This window comes from Uloborus diversus, chromosome 4 (assembly GCF_026930045.1).
Source record: "Uloborus diversus isolate 005 chromosome 4, Udiv.v.3.1, whole genome shotgun sequence".
Lineage (NCBI taxonomy): Eukaryota > Metazoa > Arthropoda > Arachnida > Araneae > Uloboridae > Uloborus > Uloborus diversus.
Genome location: NC_072734.1, coordinates 25,116,909 through 25,136,301, shown reverse-complemented (window position 1 = coordinate 25,136,301; position 19,393 = coordinate 25,116,909). Strand labels below are relative to the sequence as shown.

The 19,393-nt window shown below is 32.5% G+C and overlaps 2 protein-coding genes across 2 annotated transcripts in view; one reads left to right on the top strand and one right to left on the bottom strand.

Moving 5' to 3' along the window:
- The window catches only part of LOC129221641 (adenosine receptor A2b-like), a 273,995-nt gene that overhangs the window by 237,351 nt on the left and 17,251 nt on the right, over positions 1 to 19,393 (top strand). The gene's annotated exons all lie outside the window — the stretch shown is intronic.
- Positions 7,781 to 17,863, bottom strand: LOC129221642 (L-cystatin-like). The gene is made up of 3 exons (XM_054856169.1): positions 17,615 to 17,863; positions 11,397 to 11,510; positions 7,781 to 8,059 (listed from the first exon to the last, which is right to left on the bottom strand). The coding sequence occupies exons 1-3, from the start codon at positions 17,816 to 17,818 to the stop codon at positions 7,940 to 7,942; spliced, it is 438 nt and encodes a 145-aa protein (XP_054712144.1). The 5' UTR covers positions 17,819 to 17,863; the 3' UTR covers positions 7,781 to 7,939.

The window sequence follows — 19,393 nt, the reverse complement described above, 5'->3', positions numbered from 1 at the left end:
TTTTTAACTTTAAATCTCCGATCACGTTTTGTCAACTTTGCTGGTTGACCTTTTCTTACCTTGTTTTCGGTCCGATTCCTTTCTTTAAAACATTTTATCAAGCGCTTTACTATACAAACAAATAAATTAACTAATTTAGAGACATTTCAACCAATTTACCTCTACTGTGGGAAAAAAATTCGAATTTTGAATGGTGTTTGTGATTTTTTACGAATACCAGCCATTTTACAGTAATAAGCACAATATTAAGGAATAAATAAACAAAAAATTAAAGCCAAATGACTTATAAGGGTCAACACAATGCAAAGATATTAATAAAACGGCATATGATAATTTTAATCATGAATTTATTCGAAAATATTTGAGTGTACGATGACTTTTGTGGCGCGTTATTTCTCTGTCTCTTCGTTTTCTGACCCATTTCAAAAAGAAGATCCGTCAATATTTTGAAAAAACCAATGGGTTGCATTTAGAATGACATAGGAATCATGTGAAAAAATATTGGACTTCATATTCGAATTCAGTTTCGAGTTATTTTGGTTTTACTAAAAAAAATTTCAAAGTGTACGAACACTTTTGGGAGCCACTGTATATATATATATATATATATATTCAGTTGAACAGGAACGAAAAAAATTACGGTTAAAAGAACTGCAAACAAGAAGTTCCGTCCAGAACGAAACGAGCCTACTTTCCCGTATACCCATACTACTTTCTAGTAACTGATCAATATTCTCAAAAATAGCTAAAATCGCAAATTGTTTCAAATATATTTTTTTAATATCTTAAGCTGATTTCTAGGAATAAAATATTCCTCACTCATCTTTAAAAAAAAAAAAAAAATTTGAATTTTGACATCTTGAATTCAAATTAGGTTTTACGCAATCACGAGTGTGTGTATGTTGCGTGTGTGTTTGTGTGTGGGGTATGTATGTTTGTGTGTAGGGGTAAGTGTATGTGTGTGTAGGCATGTGTGTTTGTGTCTGTGTGCTGGCATAAGTATGTGGGTAGTTGTGTGTATGAATGTGTGTGCGTGGGGACGGGATATGTGTATGTGTGTGTAGGCATAAGTGTTTGTGTCTGTGTGCAGGCATGAACGTGTGGGTAGTTGTGTGTATGTTTTTGTGTGTTTGTATGTATGCGTGTGTGTATGTGTTTGTGTGTGTATGTATGTGTGTGTATGTATGTGTGTGTATGTATGTGTGTGTATGTGTGCGTGTGTAGATGTGTATGTATGCGCGTGTGTGTAGGACATGTATGCGTTTGTGTGTGTGTATGTTTTTGTGTGTTTGTATGTATGCATGTGTGTATGTGTTTGTGTGTGTATGTATGTGTGCGTGTGTAGTTGTGTATATATGCGCGTGTGTGTGGGATATGGATGCAACCTGGAGACGGCTTTCGCCATAGGAGCAGCATCGTGAGGAGCCGTCGACGGTGATGGTGCGGAGGGTGGCGGTGGTAAAATAAAATGATAGGACGCCAAAAACAGTCAAATGAAAGCAATAAGCAATCGTGATTGCTCAAAAAAAAAAAAAAAAACGAACAAATAAAATAGGAGCACCTTTTAAACAAAGCAGCTAATACACTTTTTTCTATTAAAAAAAATTCTTTAACAGCTTTCAAAACGAAAAAATAATAATTCAAATTAATAAGCTTATTAAAATAAATATACATCATATCAACAAAAAAAAATCGTTTCTTTTTCCCCTGTTGCCAAAAATATTTTTTTAAATGAATTAATACACTTATCAAAATAAATATAAAAAAAAATCAATTTGAATTCTTAAATTTTGAATTTAAATTATATTTTTCGCAATCACGAGTTGCGACAGGACCCTACTCATTGGTTACTACTCTTACTCACTTGTTTCTAGACACGGCTCCTGTCCCTCCAAGTCTACCCTCCTGTTGAACGGAGACGTGTGTAGTAGTTGTGTATGTGTAGGCTTTTGTGTGTGCGTAGACCTGTCTGTATGCATGTTGGCGTGTGTGTATGTGTGTGAGTGCGTATGTGTATGGGCGTGCGTGTGTCTAGGACATGGACGCCACCGACCAGGAGCGGCTACCGGAGGACGGAGCCGCGCCAGCAGGTGACGGTGGTGGTTCAAAAAGGCATGGGACATCAAAGACGGTCAAATGAGAACAATAATCAATCGTGATTGCTCAACAATAAAATGTCAACTTAAAAAAATAATTTTCTTTGCCAAAAAAAAAAAATCGTCTGCGCATATCTTTATGTAGAAACATAAATGACTTCGAGTTTATTCGCCGAAAACTGAATACCTAAATTAAAACTTTAGCGTGAAAATAAAAACAAGTCATATCAACAATAAATATTTCACAGTTAAAACCATAGTTGTGGAGTCGGAGTCAATCTCATTTTGGGATAAAATTGTCGGAGTCCAATATCCAAGAATCGGAGTTAGTCATTTGTCCTCCGTGTCTAAATTTTTGCCAAAGCTACAAATCAGAGTCAAAGTCGAAGAGTCGGAGTCCGATTAATTGTCGGGCACAGGAGTCGGAGTCAGGTGCCCCTAAATTCTCGGAGTCGGAGTCTGGAGTTTGGCGTCAAGAGCTATTTCCAACAAAATTTGTTTGAAGTAAATCCGTCTTCAAGTACGGAATCTCTATTGACTTTCAGTTTCCCCGTAGACGCTAATGTTAAGGGATTTGAACTGTGCAAAATTGAACGGAAAATTGTTCAAATCAAAAATATATTTTATTTACAGGTTTTTCATCAAAAGCTTTTTCCTACAAAGTTTGTTTGAAGCAAATTCGCCTCACAGTTCGGAATTGCCTTGAATTTCCCCGTAGGCGCTAATGTTAAGTTTTTTTGAACTGTTCAAAATTGAACAAAAAATAGTTCAAATCCAAAAGTGTCTTCGTCGAGATCTTTCAAACAAAAAAAAGTTTGTTTGAATTGGACTATTCATTCAAAAGTTATTAGGGGGGACAGACAGACAGGCCGACAGACATTTTCCCCCATCTCAATACCCTACATTCCAATTTTTGATTTTTCGATATTTATTTCATTATTTTATTTATTTTTGACTTTTTTTTTTGTTTTTCGCGATATTTTTAAGATGCATTAAGCCTTCTTTCATGCTTTTTTCTTCCTTTTCTGACTTTTACTAGGAAAGTGGGCAGAAAAACAGGAATGAACAATCCAAATGCAATATAATTTAGGTATGTAGTACGTAATACTGAAAATAACAATTAAGAACATTTAATGGGAAAAATCAACAATGTAAATCAAAATTAATACATATTTTGATCATAGTAGAGAATAAAAGTTTTTGAATTCCTCTAATTTTGCAAACTATGCGACCATTTCGCTTTAAAATTTATAAACGTTTTCAAAATGGGATGAACGCACTTTTATTGTTTTTGAGGTTTCTAAAATTCAATTTCCTTCCTACCAGCAGAGTTAAACCGCTCAGACTTGTGTGCAAGCAATTGAGATAAATAAATGGATTAGTTCAGTAAAGTTAACTCTGTAAATCGTACCGTTTGCACCACACCCTCTGCCATTGTCAACTTACAATTCCCTTTTACTTAATACATTTTCATTAAATGAAAGCCATCGGCTCTGAGGTTACATAAAGGGAAGAATTTTAATTAAATTTCACACTCATCCGGACGCTATTTTTTGATTCGGTGGTATTGTACTTTATTCTTTGTTTCCTCTTCTCTATCGCTCTCTCGCTTCTTTAAATAATAATTTATCATTGCTTAATGTTTAATGCCTTGTTCTTCTCAACTCGATGCATTTTTGAATAAACTTTGATTTTTTTCCGTCAATATTTTTTTAATATTTTTTTTTTCGTCGCAGACTGTTTTGTTATTACACTAAAATTGAAAATTACTATCACAAAATTAACTGAAAAAGATATTATATACAGAGACGGCACAGAATGAAGGAAAAATTTTACTCTTTGACAATACTGTGCAGTCTAAAATTTTTGCAGTCTAACTATTATACTACTGCAATTTCTGAAAGCTACCACTTTTCTGCGAGACCAATTCGTGGCCGTTTGTAGCCGTATAACTTTGTACATTATTTTTTAGACAATATAGAACTCAGCGAAATGCAAATTACAATCTTACGTTTTCAAAAAAAAAAATCCTCTAACTCTACATTTTACTCCTCAAAAGCAAAAACATTCACTGAGAGCTGCAGTTAAAAGTAAGGCAAGATGAATCACATCCATCACTGAAAGTTTGAATTTTTCTAAAGCCGCACTTTCCATCTCATTTACTTGAAAAATGATCCACTTTTTGGAAACCATTTTCCCCTGAAAGTTAAAGTGCAGTAAGTTCGCAAACTATTTTATATGCCAAATGCTTTAATAGACCATAAGAAAAATTATGCACTGAAAAGTGTTCACACATGATATTTTTTATGCGTACGAGTTTCTTCCGAATAATCCTTTTAGTCCGTTATATTTTTTTCATTTTCAGACAAAATGCTTATGTTTACTGTTTATTTGCGTCAAGCTTATGATAAACAACGAGGAATATATAATGTAAGAAAATATCTTGATTTCATTTAGACATATCTCAGTTCCCCCATCGCTTTTTTTAATAATTTTAACACATTTTATTGTAAATTTAATGGGTGTAGAACTTTATGGTAAAACTAGCCGCCAGGGCGGCTTGATTAGTCGCTTTAAGTGGTTGCTTCGACCTCGCCGCTTACTGCAGCTCATGCAGCCGGCCTGCTGCCACTAAAATGAATTATTAATCTGGAAGAGTGATAGTGGAGAAATTATTTCAATGAATCAGTGTGCCTTTGAAAAACGAAAAATTATATCAATGCTTAAATACTCCTCCGCCCTTTTTTTTCATACTATATCATCACATGATTTCAATAATTCATTCTAACACATAAATATTAAAATTATCAGGAGGTTATATTTTGTTTAACTGGTAAATAAGTATGTTTGGACCAAAGTATAATGCCGCCTATTAGCTATTCACATATTGTGTCAAATTTCTTCTCATTATTTTTAACCCCCCACCTCCCATGTGTCACAATACATGCTATATTACAGAAACATATACGTCATAGATCCTTCCTCTTTTGAATAAAAACAAAAATTCTTCCAACCTCTGCAGAGAGGGAGGGGGTGAGAAACAAAAGTATTGTTGTTTACATTCATAATAAGGAGAATTGCCGTCCCTGCACTTTTGCGCACGAGTTCATAAGAGGTAGTGAGAAGCAAAGAGATGCAAGTAGCAAAACTAAAAATTTGGAGATAACCAAAACAAATGGTAGGTGAACCTCTCCTTTGTCTTGGGCAAGAGATGGTACTAGTAGCCCTGGTAGGTGCTGCTGTATAGCATTATTTGGAAAAAAATTTCAATGAAAGCCTTCTTAGGAGCTGATCTTTAAACGCGTTTAACTCGAAACTTAAAATAGTCCACTTGCATCCCTTTGCTTCTCACTGCCTCATATATCAATTTTATTAAAATAGAAGTGTCAAGATATCAAAGATGAACCGAACTTTACTTTTGCTTTAACTGCATCACCTTGCCACTATTTTTTTTATTTTCTCTTTTAAAACATCGTTATACTTTTGCGAAAACGACCCGCGTTTTTTTTTTTTTTTTTTTTTTTTTGTAAGTGTAAGTATCCCCAAGAAGACCTCCTTTGAACTCTAAACTTTTAACTAGGACTCAGCATCATTATTTTTCAACACAAACTAAAATTAGTTAAAATACAAAACCCACGAAAATGGTGTTTTATCTTTTTGAAACAAACGCAAACTACGGAAAAAGGAAATTTTTTATCTGTCAATTTTTAATATCTTATCATTTACCAAAATATGTTTTAATACACATTTCAATGACATTTTCCCACCCTCTTACGACTATATGTCACGAGGCCATAAACCTTCTCACCCTTTTAAGTGTGACATTCCTCTTGGTAATAGAGAGAAAGACATAGCTGCTGTTAGAAAATCGATGTAAAATACGGAAAATGCTTGTTTAGTTCTAGACCAGCATTTTGTTGTCTCTATCTTTTGAATAATTGAACAAAAATTGTTCCTATATAAGTAGGGGAAGGAGGGGCAATGTAAAATAGCGGGGCAAAGTAAAATGGTGAAATATTTACTCTGCATTTAGCGCCACCTATCTGGTAATATTTTAACTATATAGTAGCACATGTAATCCATTACAGTCAGGAAAAAATACCTCTAAAGGTTAAAGCATATGATAATACAGGCAATTTTCAAAAATTGATAGTACTCACATTGTTATATTTTTTTGCAAGTAAAAAATGATATTTTATTATAAAATGATAAAGTTCTTGTTATTAACATTTTAAATACTAATTAAGACCTTCTAATACTCCGTGAAATATTTATTTAGTTAATATTAAGCTTATTTGCATTTTAAATATTTTGTACAATCAGTCAAGTACATGCGTGGCAAAGTAGGTGGGGCAAAGTGAAATAGTTTATTTTGTTTACTCGCTCAATCATATGCTAAATCATTTACGTATTCATTAATTAATTCATTAATTTACATTCCTCCACTTAGTAATTCACTTGTTTGTTCATTCATACTTATTTTATTATTCGTATACATTTTACTTGTTCATTTACTTTTCTTCATCTATTAGTTAATTTAATAATTTAATTACCAGTTTATTGTTTCAGCATCTTTTCATTTATTCATTAAACCTTTTATTTACTGATTCATTTGATCAAAAATATTTCTATAACTGAATAGAAAATATTTCATTAGAAAAATATTTTATTTTTCACTCTGCTCCGTGGGAAAAAAAGCTGAAAAATGTCCACTTTTTTCTTTGAAGGCGCAAACTTACTGCCAAAATTAAAAAATACTGCTTCAATAGTAGTTTTATTTTTAAATAGAAAGTTCTTCCTTTATGTATTGTAATTTTTAAAATAGATTTCCAATTTGTTCATTTTAAAAAAGCTCAGTCATCTTAATTTGCACTTTGCCCCACATTCCCCTCTAAAAGATTTTAAGTAAAAAAACTTCACATCTATATTAAACAAGTGACTATCACAGAAGTGATAGTGGGCTCGAGTAAAATTTTCTAAAGACTTTAAAACTTTCGGAAACTATAAGGAAGCGCAACCTGCCGCAGATAGAAACGTTTGAAATTGATACATTCGGACCACGGCACAACAGCCCGAAATCTTTTAATTTCATTAACACCGGCCGTGAAAGCCTTTATTCTTACCTTAAACTTCTCTTATTTAAAAAGATTTTTCTGTTTCTTTCTTTGAACATAACGTCTGAAACCTTTTCTATATTTAAAGCTTTTAAGTACAATTTGCTTAAAGATATGTAACCGCCCGTAAACTCACTGCACTTGCGTTAGTATATTAGTACTAAATAATTAGTACTAATTATTTGCTACTGATTCAATTCAATTCGATTCAATTCATTTTTTTTTCAATTCAATTCAGTTTAATTCATTTTATTTCAATCAGGGAAATATATTTTTTTACAAATATGCATTTCACATTAAAAAAAAAAAAATACAAACAGAAATATATTTCTCCCTGTCTACTTGAAAATCCCTGATTGAGTAGATGGGAGTAAAGACTATACAATAACCTGACTAGCTCCCACCACTATTAGTTGTTAATTGTCTGCTGACTTCACATTTATGTTAAACCAGGACAGTAACTTTTAATTTTTAGATTTGCGAAAACGTGCAGAGTATTACATACCTGCTGCATTAAGCTTACGCTTAACGCTGTAATGCAAGAATGAACAAAAAGGAAACATCAGAAAAGAAGGCCAGAAAAGTTTATTGTTGGTAATATATAACAAAGAGCATGTCAGATTTTAGCATGTTTACAAATATTCCTTGTCATTACATGTACTTGTCGGGTTTATTGTGCAGTGTGTATTATGGCACTTTCAGGCGATGGAACTTGTGAGCTAGGTTATCTCAAGCAGTGACCGTGAGTATGTCACCTGCGGGGATGGTGACGCAAGCCCAGCTGCTGAGGGAACCGAAATTGCCATTTTCTTGGCGACCCAGACTCAGAGAGCAACGCTTGTAGGTAGCCTGAAAAAAGTCACCAATTTTAGAAATGCATCTAGAAAATAGTATAGTTATAGTACACAATTTCAATCAATAGAAGTACTCGAATCATTGCTTTAACTGCTACCAAAGAAAATTTATTGTTTATTTTTCGATTTTACAAGGTCAAATAGATTGAAGATTTTCTCAATATAATTTAATCATTATATTAATTCTTAATATAAGGATTTCTTAATATAATCACCAATTTTAGAAATGCTTCTAGAAATAGTATAATTATAGTAAACAATTTCAATCAAGAGAAGTACTCGAAACATTGCTTTAACTGCTATCAAAGAACATTTACTGTTTATTTTTTTATTTTACAAGATCAAATAGATTGAAGATTTTCTCAATATAATTTAATCATTATATTAATTCTTAATATAATGATTTCTTAATATAATCACCAATTTTAGAAATGCATCTAGATTAATATCTAGTATAATTATAGTACACAATTTCAATCAATAGAAGTACTTGAATCATTGCTTTAACTGCTATCAAAAAAATTTACTGTTTATTTTTTAATTTTACAAGATCAAATATATTGAAGGTTTTCTTAATATAATGATAGTTCATAACTTCAATGAATCGAAGAACTTGAACCATTTCTGTAATTACTAACAAAAATAAAACAGATTTACTGTTTATGTGTTGATTTTTCGCTATCAAATAGCACGAAGATTTTCTAATGTAACGACTGACAGTTCACAATTTCAATCGTAGCACAAGTCAAACAAGTGCTTTAATTGCTATCAAGGAAAATTTACCGTTTGTTTGTTGATTATACACTGTCAAAGATTCTGAAGATTTTCTAATATAATGATAGTTCACATTTTCAATCGACACAAGAACTCGAATAATTACTTTAACTGCTATCAAAACAAATAAATAAAAAGGCTGACTTAACCTCCGTAAGCGGGAGAACCAGTCTTTTTTTTGTTTGAGAGTAATTCGTAACAAATCGATTTGTGTGCACTAAAGTAAATTTATATGTTCAGTAAATTACCGCTCAATAGTAGAAATACATGAAATACACCTGGCGGTGTATTTCATGTAAATTTATACGGTTTGCTTTCAACTGTCTGTTTAAATGATTACATCATATTACGTAAGATAAAACTGAGTTCCATGAGCAGGAGGCTGATTTTAACCTAACAGAAATTTCTTGTGTTTGAAGCTGTATTTTAATTATTCTTGAATAGTCGTAATGACAATGACGTTGCTTGGGTCGAGTGAAACATCGCGTATGAGTCAAGTTGATATCAACGATAACTTAACTCATTAAGTCTTTTTTTCTTTTTCTAGAAACGCTTAGAAATGATCAAAAAAGCTCAAACAGAAGAAAATTACTCTTGAAATACTTGAAAAAACGTATATCGGACAAGATAATCATACTTATGTTTGCATCAACCGTAAATCAGATTTATGTTTATCACCTAACTCGAATTAATATTTCAAACAATTTATGAAACCCTTCTATTAAAGCAAATCTTAAAAACTTCATTTCGTTGCTTGTTACGTCACCACAACAGCTTATTCAATTGTGTATCAACTTGACCCATGTTGAGTCAAGTTGATACATTTCGAGAAAAAAATTGAATATATTTTAATGTGAAACAAATAATGGAAACAAAGGTTTTGCAATCACTTTCTGATAAGATAATAGAAAAATCAAAATGTAAGATGTGTATCTACTATACTCGGTCTATATGATAAAAAAAGATAATTAAACAAATACATTATTTCTCCAATGACTCATTCGGCTGACTTATAAAAGCTGTAGTAATTCTGTTAACGTAGAGAGGCAAAATGCAAGTTTTTAAGAGTTTCTGAAAATTAAGTTATTGCGGCAGAAACGCTATTTTTAATGTTTTTACACCCAGTTATAGTTGGAAGCTGAGTACAGACATTTATTTGTCTTCACGTTTGAAATAGCTCTTGAAATCGTTTCGTAAATGCACACTACAGATGGTGAAATACTATTACATTTAGAGCTGACTGATTCTACTGAATTGAATAACTCTAGAGGCTTAAAGAGCTGCATTGCGTAAAACTCTTTGTATTTCGTTTGGTATTTTTTTTTTGTAGACCGTATTAGTGTAAAAATGCTTCCCTGACGCACTCAAGGTATCAGATGCCTAGAATTTTCGTACTAATTAGGTGAAAATAAGTACCGCTTCATCTTATTGTTTTCTCTCATCGGTGATTGCATTTACGGGATTCGAATACGGAACAGTTGAGTTCTAAATCGAAAGCTTTACGATTGGGCTATAAGGTATGCACACTTTTTTGAAAATGCTATCGAAAATGGGGTGGTTTTCTTCAGTCAAAAGTACTACTTTTAGTCATTGGAATGGATAGAAAGAAGAAAAAAATAACATGGGCCCAGGAAATACTTTCATTTTCCCAACAGCTTTTTTTTTTAATTATTTTTTTTTAATTTCCGATTTTTCAAACAAAGCGTGGTCTTTATGACGTCACAAATAATTCACTTTGCCGCATCTTTCTACTACGTTTCCACGTTATGATAATCAAGCAGCGAATTAAGATTGCACTCTATGCTTGCTATCAACCATATCGTTGTCCATACACGTGAGTAAAGATGCGAATTAAATATTTAGCTCTGTGAGTGGCAACACAGAATGGCATTTCATCATTTGTGAAGCATACAAATTTTCTTATTATAATCCTTTTCCATTTCCTTCACTCCAAAAATCAGCACGAAACGTCTATAAATTCAGGGTTATAATGTCCTGTTATTTACAACCGTCCTAGTACTCAGTAAAAGTATTAATAAATCTTAAAATTGTTGAACATAATTTTACTACTCATAAATCTCATTGATACATACTTAATGTTTTTGGTGTTAGAACTTATTTTAAAATTTTTTGTATACAGCCGAATACAATTCCTGCTAAAATTATTCGTCAATCAACATTTTAACATTCTAACGGATTTTTTAAAAATATATATATATATAAATATAAAAACTTCATTCGAGCGAAGCGCATGTCGAAAACTCGTTATGATATCTCAGTACATCACTTCCAAAAAGAACGAAATCGCCTTATAACAGTTTCTCTCTCTCTCTCTCTCTCCTTAATTAATTTCATCTTCTAAAAATCCATAATAATTCTAATAGATGATAAATCATAGACACAAAATAACGTAACATCAAACATAAGCAAAGTTTGGCGAATAATAAAAAGAAATTATGCAAAAGTATCACTCGATTCAATTCGTCTTTTTTTAAATAATTAGTTTTGTCTATTACAGACGATTTTTTTTTCACAATTACTCCAGTTTGAAAACTTACCCATCCCTCTTGGAAGGGGCATTGTCCCAGAAGATCAAAGGCAACATTTTGTTTCAAGCAAGTGGTTACTCCAGCAATGAGATCCAGTTTATAGTAAATGTAGCCATTTACCACCTGCAAAAAATAAACGTGAATAAATACAAGTTTTCCGTTTCCAATTTTCTCGAAAAGATTACGTAGGGGATCATGGGGCAAAATGAAATGTTGAAATATTTTCTCTGCTTTTAGCTCCACCTATCTGGTATTACTTTCACTATATAGTACCATATGTAGTCTATTTCAGACAGGAAAACAACACCGCCGAAGATTAAAGCATTTGGTAATACAGGCAATTTTTTTAAAAAAATGATACTCAAAATGTAATATTTTGTTGTAAGTCAAAAACTATTTTTGTTACTATAAAATGATAAAGTTAAAGTTATTAACATTTCATATATTAATTGAGACTTCCTAATATTCAATACAGTATAAATTTAGTTAATATCAAGCTTATTTGTATTTTAAATAAATTGTACGATTAGTCAAGTACATACGGAGCAAAGTGTATGGGGTAAATTGAAATAGTTTTATTTACTCACTCAATCATTTAATATAAATCATTTACGATTTCAATCATTAATTCATTTGCATTCCTTCATTTAGTAATTCACTTATATTTACTCATTCATTCACTTATTTTCTTATTTATTCATTCTTTTACTTCGCTCATTTATTTTTCTTTATATATTAATTGATTTATTTATTTAATTACTCGTTTATTCTTTCATTATCTTTTCATTTATTCGTTCAACATTTTTTTTACTCATTCCTTTGATCAAAAATACGTTTTATAAGCGAATAGAAAATATTTCATTAGAAACATATTTTATTTTTCACTTTGCCCCATGAAAAAAAAATTAAAATTTTCCACCTTTTTTTGAAGACTCAAATTTACAGCCAAATATTAAAAATACTGTCTTAACGCAAGTTTTATTACAAAACACAATGTTCTTTTTTTGTGTACTGTAATTTTCAAAACAAACTTACGATTTGTTCCTTTCGAAAAAAACTCGGTCATCTTAACCATTTCACTTTGCCCCACATTCCCCTACTTACAATATAAGTTAAAAATAAACCTGTGTTATTTTTATGAAGCATATTTGTAGCTTTACAGAAACGGAAGATTTGTACGTAAATGTATTAAGATGGGAACAACAAAAACAAAACTGTTTCTGCGACTGCGCACTGCTTTCAATGTATTTACAAACAATGCACAAGCTCAAAACAGTTGCTGTTTTCGCTTGGAGTCCAGCATCGGACTCGTCAGTTTTCATATGGAATTACAGTAGCTCTGTAAGTGGAGCAAACAGAGCTTATAATGACACTCTGCTCAAAAAAAAAAAAAATATATATATATATGAAACTTATACCTGCACACTTTTTGCATTCCTGATAGATGATGTAGTCAGAGCAAGAAAAGAAAATTAATTTGAATTTTGTGACATTTTGAATTCAAATTATGTTTTTCGCAATCACGTGTGTGTATATGTAGGCGTGTGTGTGTGTGTGTATTTGTGTGTAGGCGTGTGTGTGTGTGTGTGTGTGTGTGTATGTGTATGTGTGTGTAGGCGTGTGTGTTTGTGTCTGTGTACAGGCATGAGTGTGTGGGTGTGTGTATGTGTATATATGTAGACGTGTGTGTTTGTGTGGGTATGTGTATGTGTGTGGGTATGTGTGTGTATGTATGTGTGTATGTGTGTTTGTGTGTGTAGGTGTGTGTGTTTGTGTGTGTAGGTGTGTGTAGTTGTATGTTGCATGCGTGTGTGTGTGTAGGATATGGGCGCAACCTGGAGACAGTTTTCGCTAGAGGAGCAGCATCAGGAGGAGCCGGTCAATGGGAGTGCTGCAGAGGGAGGCGGGGGGAAAATAAAATCAGCGTAACGCCAAGGACAGTCAAGTGAGAACAATAAACAACATGATTGCTCAAAAAAAAAAAAAAACGAAAAAGAAAAGGCGATATGAACCTTTTTAACTCGTTTTGCTTAGCTTATATCCCGAAATTAATCTATATAGCTTCCAGTTATATTAATCATGAAGGATAAGTTGAAAATATTTTTTTCTTTAAATTTTGTTAGAGACCTTCAGTACAGAGATCATGAGCCCTCTAATCTTTGTCGCAATGTGATAGTTTATCCTACTGTAAGAACACACCAGCATCACGCAATGACTCTATAATTTTTTTTAAAAAATATGTAACTTCGGTATTTTTTAACTGTAGAATATATTTTTTTTTAATTTATTTATTTATTTATTTATTTTTCACGTGTAGATCTTTTGAGTTCTTCTATACAGTTAAAAAGTTTATTTTATCTGCTCTTAAGTTGAAAACCTTAACTCACATGATACAAGGCGAACGTTTTGTGTGACCTGGTGATATTCAGAAAAATAGTGAAAGAGCATTTTCCCTCTTCTTATCGCAAACAATTGTAGATCCGATTTACTCTGAAAGTTGTTTGTTCAACGAATTCTGCAACATTATCAGAACGATTTATTTACAATGCGCATAAATTTCATTAATTTTGATCCTACGGACCGTGTGAAATACTTAATGGACGATTAAATAACGCTTGGTTACGATTGGTTTCGCTCAATTTCTTTATTATTTATTCCTCTGTTTGGATTGACATGTTGCAGTTAAAATATGAGCTGAGTCGGACACAGCAACTAGCAATACATTTAGAAACGTTGAAGTTATTATAATCAGTTATTCTGAGTTTTTAAGCTGTAAATGTTCTCTGATAGCGAAACATTATAGAACAAGGCATTTATTTATTTATTTATTTCTAGAATTCATTGAGGTTATTACACTTTTAGCATTTTTAAACAAGTTATCACGCAGAAGTACTGCACAAATGTTTTCATCTTACAAAAAATAAGGACATGGGCAGCCAAATTTGTTCAACACTATTCCTTGCCCAGACAACGCGTGTTTAGTCAAGATTTCTTGTGTCTACAAACAACGTATCAAAGTCAGAGAATTAAAAAAAAGGATTTTATAGTATTAATTCTTTCTAAAATACAATATTCTTCAAAAGCAGATACTTTTTTTCGAGAAAGAATATTGTTTAAAAAAAAATGAATATAATTCCATACTTATAACTTACAGTAGTTCAGGAAACATACTTCTAGGTTTCTTTGCGTCCTGATAATTTGAAACTTTAACTGTCAAATAAATGATTTAGGAAAGTATTAATAAAATTTTGCGTGATTCTGTTATATAATAGTAATTCTTAACCTCTGAGGCATCATCACAGGTTACACTACTGTTCTAGAAGGTTCGGGATCAGTGAAAGTCAGGAATGATTACAACAAACAAAAAAAAATGTTGCTGAATATTTATAAATTTATTGAAAGAATAGCAAAACAAAATGTAATTCTATAATGAAAAGCAAAGCACTACAACACTGCAACAGTGTTGCCAGATTGGGGGAAATTTCCCCATTTTGGGGAAATCTGGTGCTCTCTGGGGAAATTTTGGGGAAATGGGTTTTGAGGGGAATTCTTAGGGGAAATTTTTTTTTCTTGGGGAAAACCTGGGGAAAAAAATCTCAAGGAAAAAAGATTTTTTTTCGTATTTAGATTCGCGTCAAGAAGTAGCAGTTACATTGCTTGTATCAAACAGCGTTGGTTTAGCTTTGCTTAACTTTATGGAATTCGCATTTCGCATTATATGGAATATTATGCTACGGAATTCGCATTAATGTTCTGCGTGAGTAACTAGTTGATACATGAAACGGGTAAAAATAAGTATGATGAAGAATGCTCTTGGATAAGTTTAAATGTACATACAGAAGCAGAGTAGTAAATGCAAGTAGAAAAAAAAAACATTTGGCTATTTTTTATCTTTCGGTCAGACGCTTGTATTTATGACAAGTGGCACCCGCATGGCTTTGCCCGTAGTAGAAAAGGAAAAGGTCTTTTGGTTCCCCTGTATATTTACAAATGATGCGTGATGAATTTCTCGCCAATTGGCTTGCCCACGTTACGGTTCCACGTTATGATAGCTTGGTAATTTACTCGTCCATCTTATGATAATTTTGCTGGGGAAAATGTTTTTAAAACTGGAATAAAAAAGAATAAAATCGAATTTTCGAAAAATCGCTTAAAGGTGCACACCCCCCATGCTAATAACTAATATTTTTTCCAAATTTCATGAAAGTCGGCCGAACGATCTAGGCGCTACGCACGTTACAGAGATCCTGATAGACAGAGAGATATCCAGACAGAGAGACTTTCAGCTTTATTATTAGAACAGATAAAGAAAGATAAAGAAGACAAAAAAAAAGCGAAAATGGGAAGAAAAAAAAAGTTGGGGAATTTTATAAGAAAATTTGGCTATTTGGGGGGGAAAAAATTTTCAAGAGACAAAAATATTAGAGGAAGTCGATTGATTTTCTGAAAATATTAGTGGAAAAATAATTTTTGAATTTGGGGAATTTTGGTAGAAAACATCGCTTTTTGGGGAAAAATTAGAAGGGAATTGGGGAAATCTGGATTTGACCATCTGGCAACACTGAATTGCAAAGCAATATCAACACTGATAGAATATATTTGGGAAAAGGTTGTCTCAGTGGTTTTTTAATTTAATTATGACATTATGAATACTGATTAATGTTACATATTTATTGTTTGTTGTGAATCTTTAATGTAATAGCATCGTTAATTTCACGAGTGAAGTTTCGATGTATCGTTAATAGAGTTCAAGTTTTGCTTTCATGAAAGCAGTAACGTTGAACTAAAATAAATGCCTAATTTTATGCAAAGTAAAACTGCAATCAAACGAGCTGATGTGTGCATCACATGACTTCCTTTTACTCCAATTTAATGTCATTTCCCCATTGCTGGCAATTTTAATGTAATTTAATCGTTTACTCTCTAAATATCACCAACAGTGGCCAATTTGAAACCAAATTTTAAAAAAATCGCCAAGTTGGCGACAAAGCTTGGCGACCAAAAGACTGGCGATATATCGCCAAATGTCCACCAAAATATACCACCACTTGAGTTTACATCGAAATTAACAATGATTTTCCCCTAAAAAGGGGCAAAAGACCCCTTTAGAAACACCTGAATGCAACCAAAAGGGGAGGTGCATAACTAGACCCCACTAGGAGTCTGTGTACTGATTTCAACTCTCTAGGACTTACCGTTCTTGAATTATGCGACATACATCCGCACATCCGCACATACATACATACATACATACGTACATACAGACGTCACGAGAAAATTCGCTGTAATTAACTCGGGAATCATCATTATGGATATTTCGCGTGTCTATAATTTCTTAGGTACTAATCCACGTGCGGTCGAGTCGAAACAAAAACCTCAATATTCATTCGGGGACGAGTAAAATGGAAATTAAGGTCGATTTTTGAGTAAAAATTCTTTTCGCGAATACAATACTTCCTTTTTTGTAAAAGGAAGTAAAAACATTACATTGTAACTGTTTCATGACAAACGTTTGTACAAATTCAGGTTTTTAAATGGCTGTATGCTCAGATTGAGCCAAAGAGTTGAGTAAAAATATATTTAACTAAAATAGCACCTAGTGGAAGCAGTGGGAATCTATGACTTAGAATGCAAGACAAATTTCAACAGTTCAAGTGCAAAGCTTCAGGTCTCAATGTAGCCGTAGCATCAATATACTCAAAATACACTACTATTTTAAATGAAACATTAAAAGATACAATAACAAAAGCACTAAGGTAAGAAAAACGTCTAGAGTAACCGTTCACCGACTGTATTTGAGGTAAACCTAACCTGGCAGAGTCATAATTCTGTGATTAGGATCTGCAAAGAATTCACAATGCTGCTAGGGTAAGTTTGCCCCAACTATAGAGTTTAAATTATCAGCACTCATGAACTGTTAAACTCAAAATTGATCGCAGCTTTAAAACATTTCTTGCTCTTTTGAAAAATATGATTCCATTCCTATTTTCTCAAGTTTATTTTTTACTTCGTAGAAATGTTGTTTTTGGAAAAATAGCATTACTAAACTTTTCGCATACTAACTGTTTAATACCAAACTGTTCTCATGTGTCAATAAATTCTCCATCTTATTGTTTTTGTTAATAAAAACAAACAATGTGTAAAAAAATTCAATGAAAAACTAACACTGATTGAACTACCTTGGAATGTAGGAGTCCCAAAATTTACAAGTCTCTGTGAAAGCTTACCTGTGTCCAAGCTCCAACAATTCTTGCCAACCTGTGGTGGTAAATACCCATCCACATCCTGGACATGTATCCTACTCCATAGTTGGCAGCTACGATGACAGCCTGATCGTTGACATTAACTTGGACAAAGTTGCCGAAGTTGGGGAAGACGAAAAAGCAACTGGCACAAGCCAGAAGGCCAAGAAAGAGAGCAACCTTCAGCATCGTGTTTTCAGTGGGCGATCTCTCTGCGAAATTTGCAAAGTGTAAGATCGCTGGGAGTGTGTCCTCAGTTTTATATCTTCTTCTTCTAGAGACGGGACAGGTGCTTTGGTTCCCTTTCTGATTTTGATACGCATTCGAGAAATTTCGCTACAGAGATTTGAAGATAATTATGTCTTAGCTGACGTCAGTTTTTGCTTGTTTAGTTCCTTGAGAGAGTCGTTACTTAATCAATTGAAATGACGTTTTTGATTATGTTCATGCTGTACAATGGATTTCAGGAAGTGGGGAGTACTATTATTTAATGCAATTACGTGAACTGTTATTTCAAAAACAAGCAATATTCAACTTACATATCAACTTACATATTTAATGCACATATCACTTTTTTGTAGTTATTTCAATTGCATTTAAAATTTCTTCTTTAAATTTATGAACTTGTTTGATATATGTCTTGTATTTTGCTTAAAGCTCACATGTTGGTGCAGAATTAAAAAATAGCAGCTTAATTAACCCAAATTCAATTAACAAGAAGAAAAATTAACTCATCAATATGAGAGTTGATTGGTATGGAATTGATTAAACAGTATACAATAGTGGAACTGAATGTACTGAAACTTTATTTTGATACAAACTTGATCCTGATAATCCATATTACCATGCATTAATTTATCGCAAAACCTTTATCACATAACTATGCAGATACTCGTGAAGCGTATAGATAATAAAAGCTAACTAGAAAAAAAAGTCTCTAGGATCTGTCCATTGGCTTGCTTTCAGCGAGCCCATGAGGTAAAGTGGGGGTACACTGAAAAACATCCAATTTCTCCATTGTGATTAAAATATTTAGTAGTTCTTTTTTCGGAAACCAATATTAAGATTGAAGTTAATATTTTTATTTTAATTATAGAAACTAGAACCATTAAATGTTTACAAACTGTTTGTTTATTCTCATTGCATATGTTATGTCTGCCGTGCTTAGCGCAAAAGTCGTATCTACATCTGAGTCCAAAGTGAGAAATTGCCGTTTAAAATTGTGTGCCTCCATATATTTGATACGGATGCAACTTTTTCAGATTTTTTTTTTAAATATTTCTCCTTCACAAATGACCATAAAACATTGTATTTAGGTAAAATATGTGACAAAAAACCACTTGGTGACCGTAACTCAATTTTGATAAAAAGTGCAGATACTACTTTTGTGCTTAGCACGGCAGAATGAGTAAGCTACTGCTGAACTATCCTCTAAAATCATTACTAGAACTCTTAATTTCAGTATAAACTTCTAGTAAAACATCCAAGGAATGGATTTAGAGGAATATGAAGATTATGTTATGATTTTTTCTGAGATGAGGCTAATTTGGAGTATGGTTAGGCTTAAGTGTTGTGGTAGTGTTACAAATTATTTGTTAATACATGTTTTTTTGTGTGTGCTTTTATTTGCTTAATTTGTCGTAATCTTGCTACATTTAGCTTTTTCCTGCATTGCCATCTATTTACCATGAGAGTCTGCAGGCTTGACTGACAAGATAACAACAAGCTGACACTATTTTCGGTGACTTATTTTTAGCGTCAAAT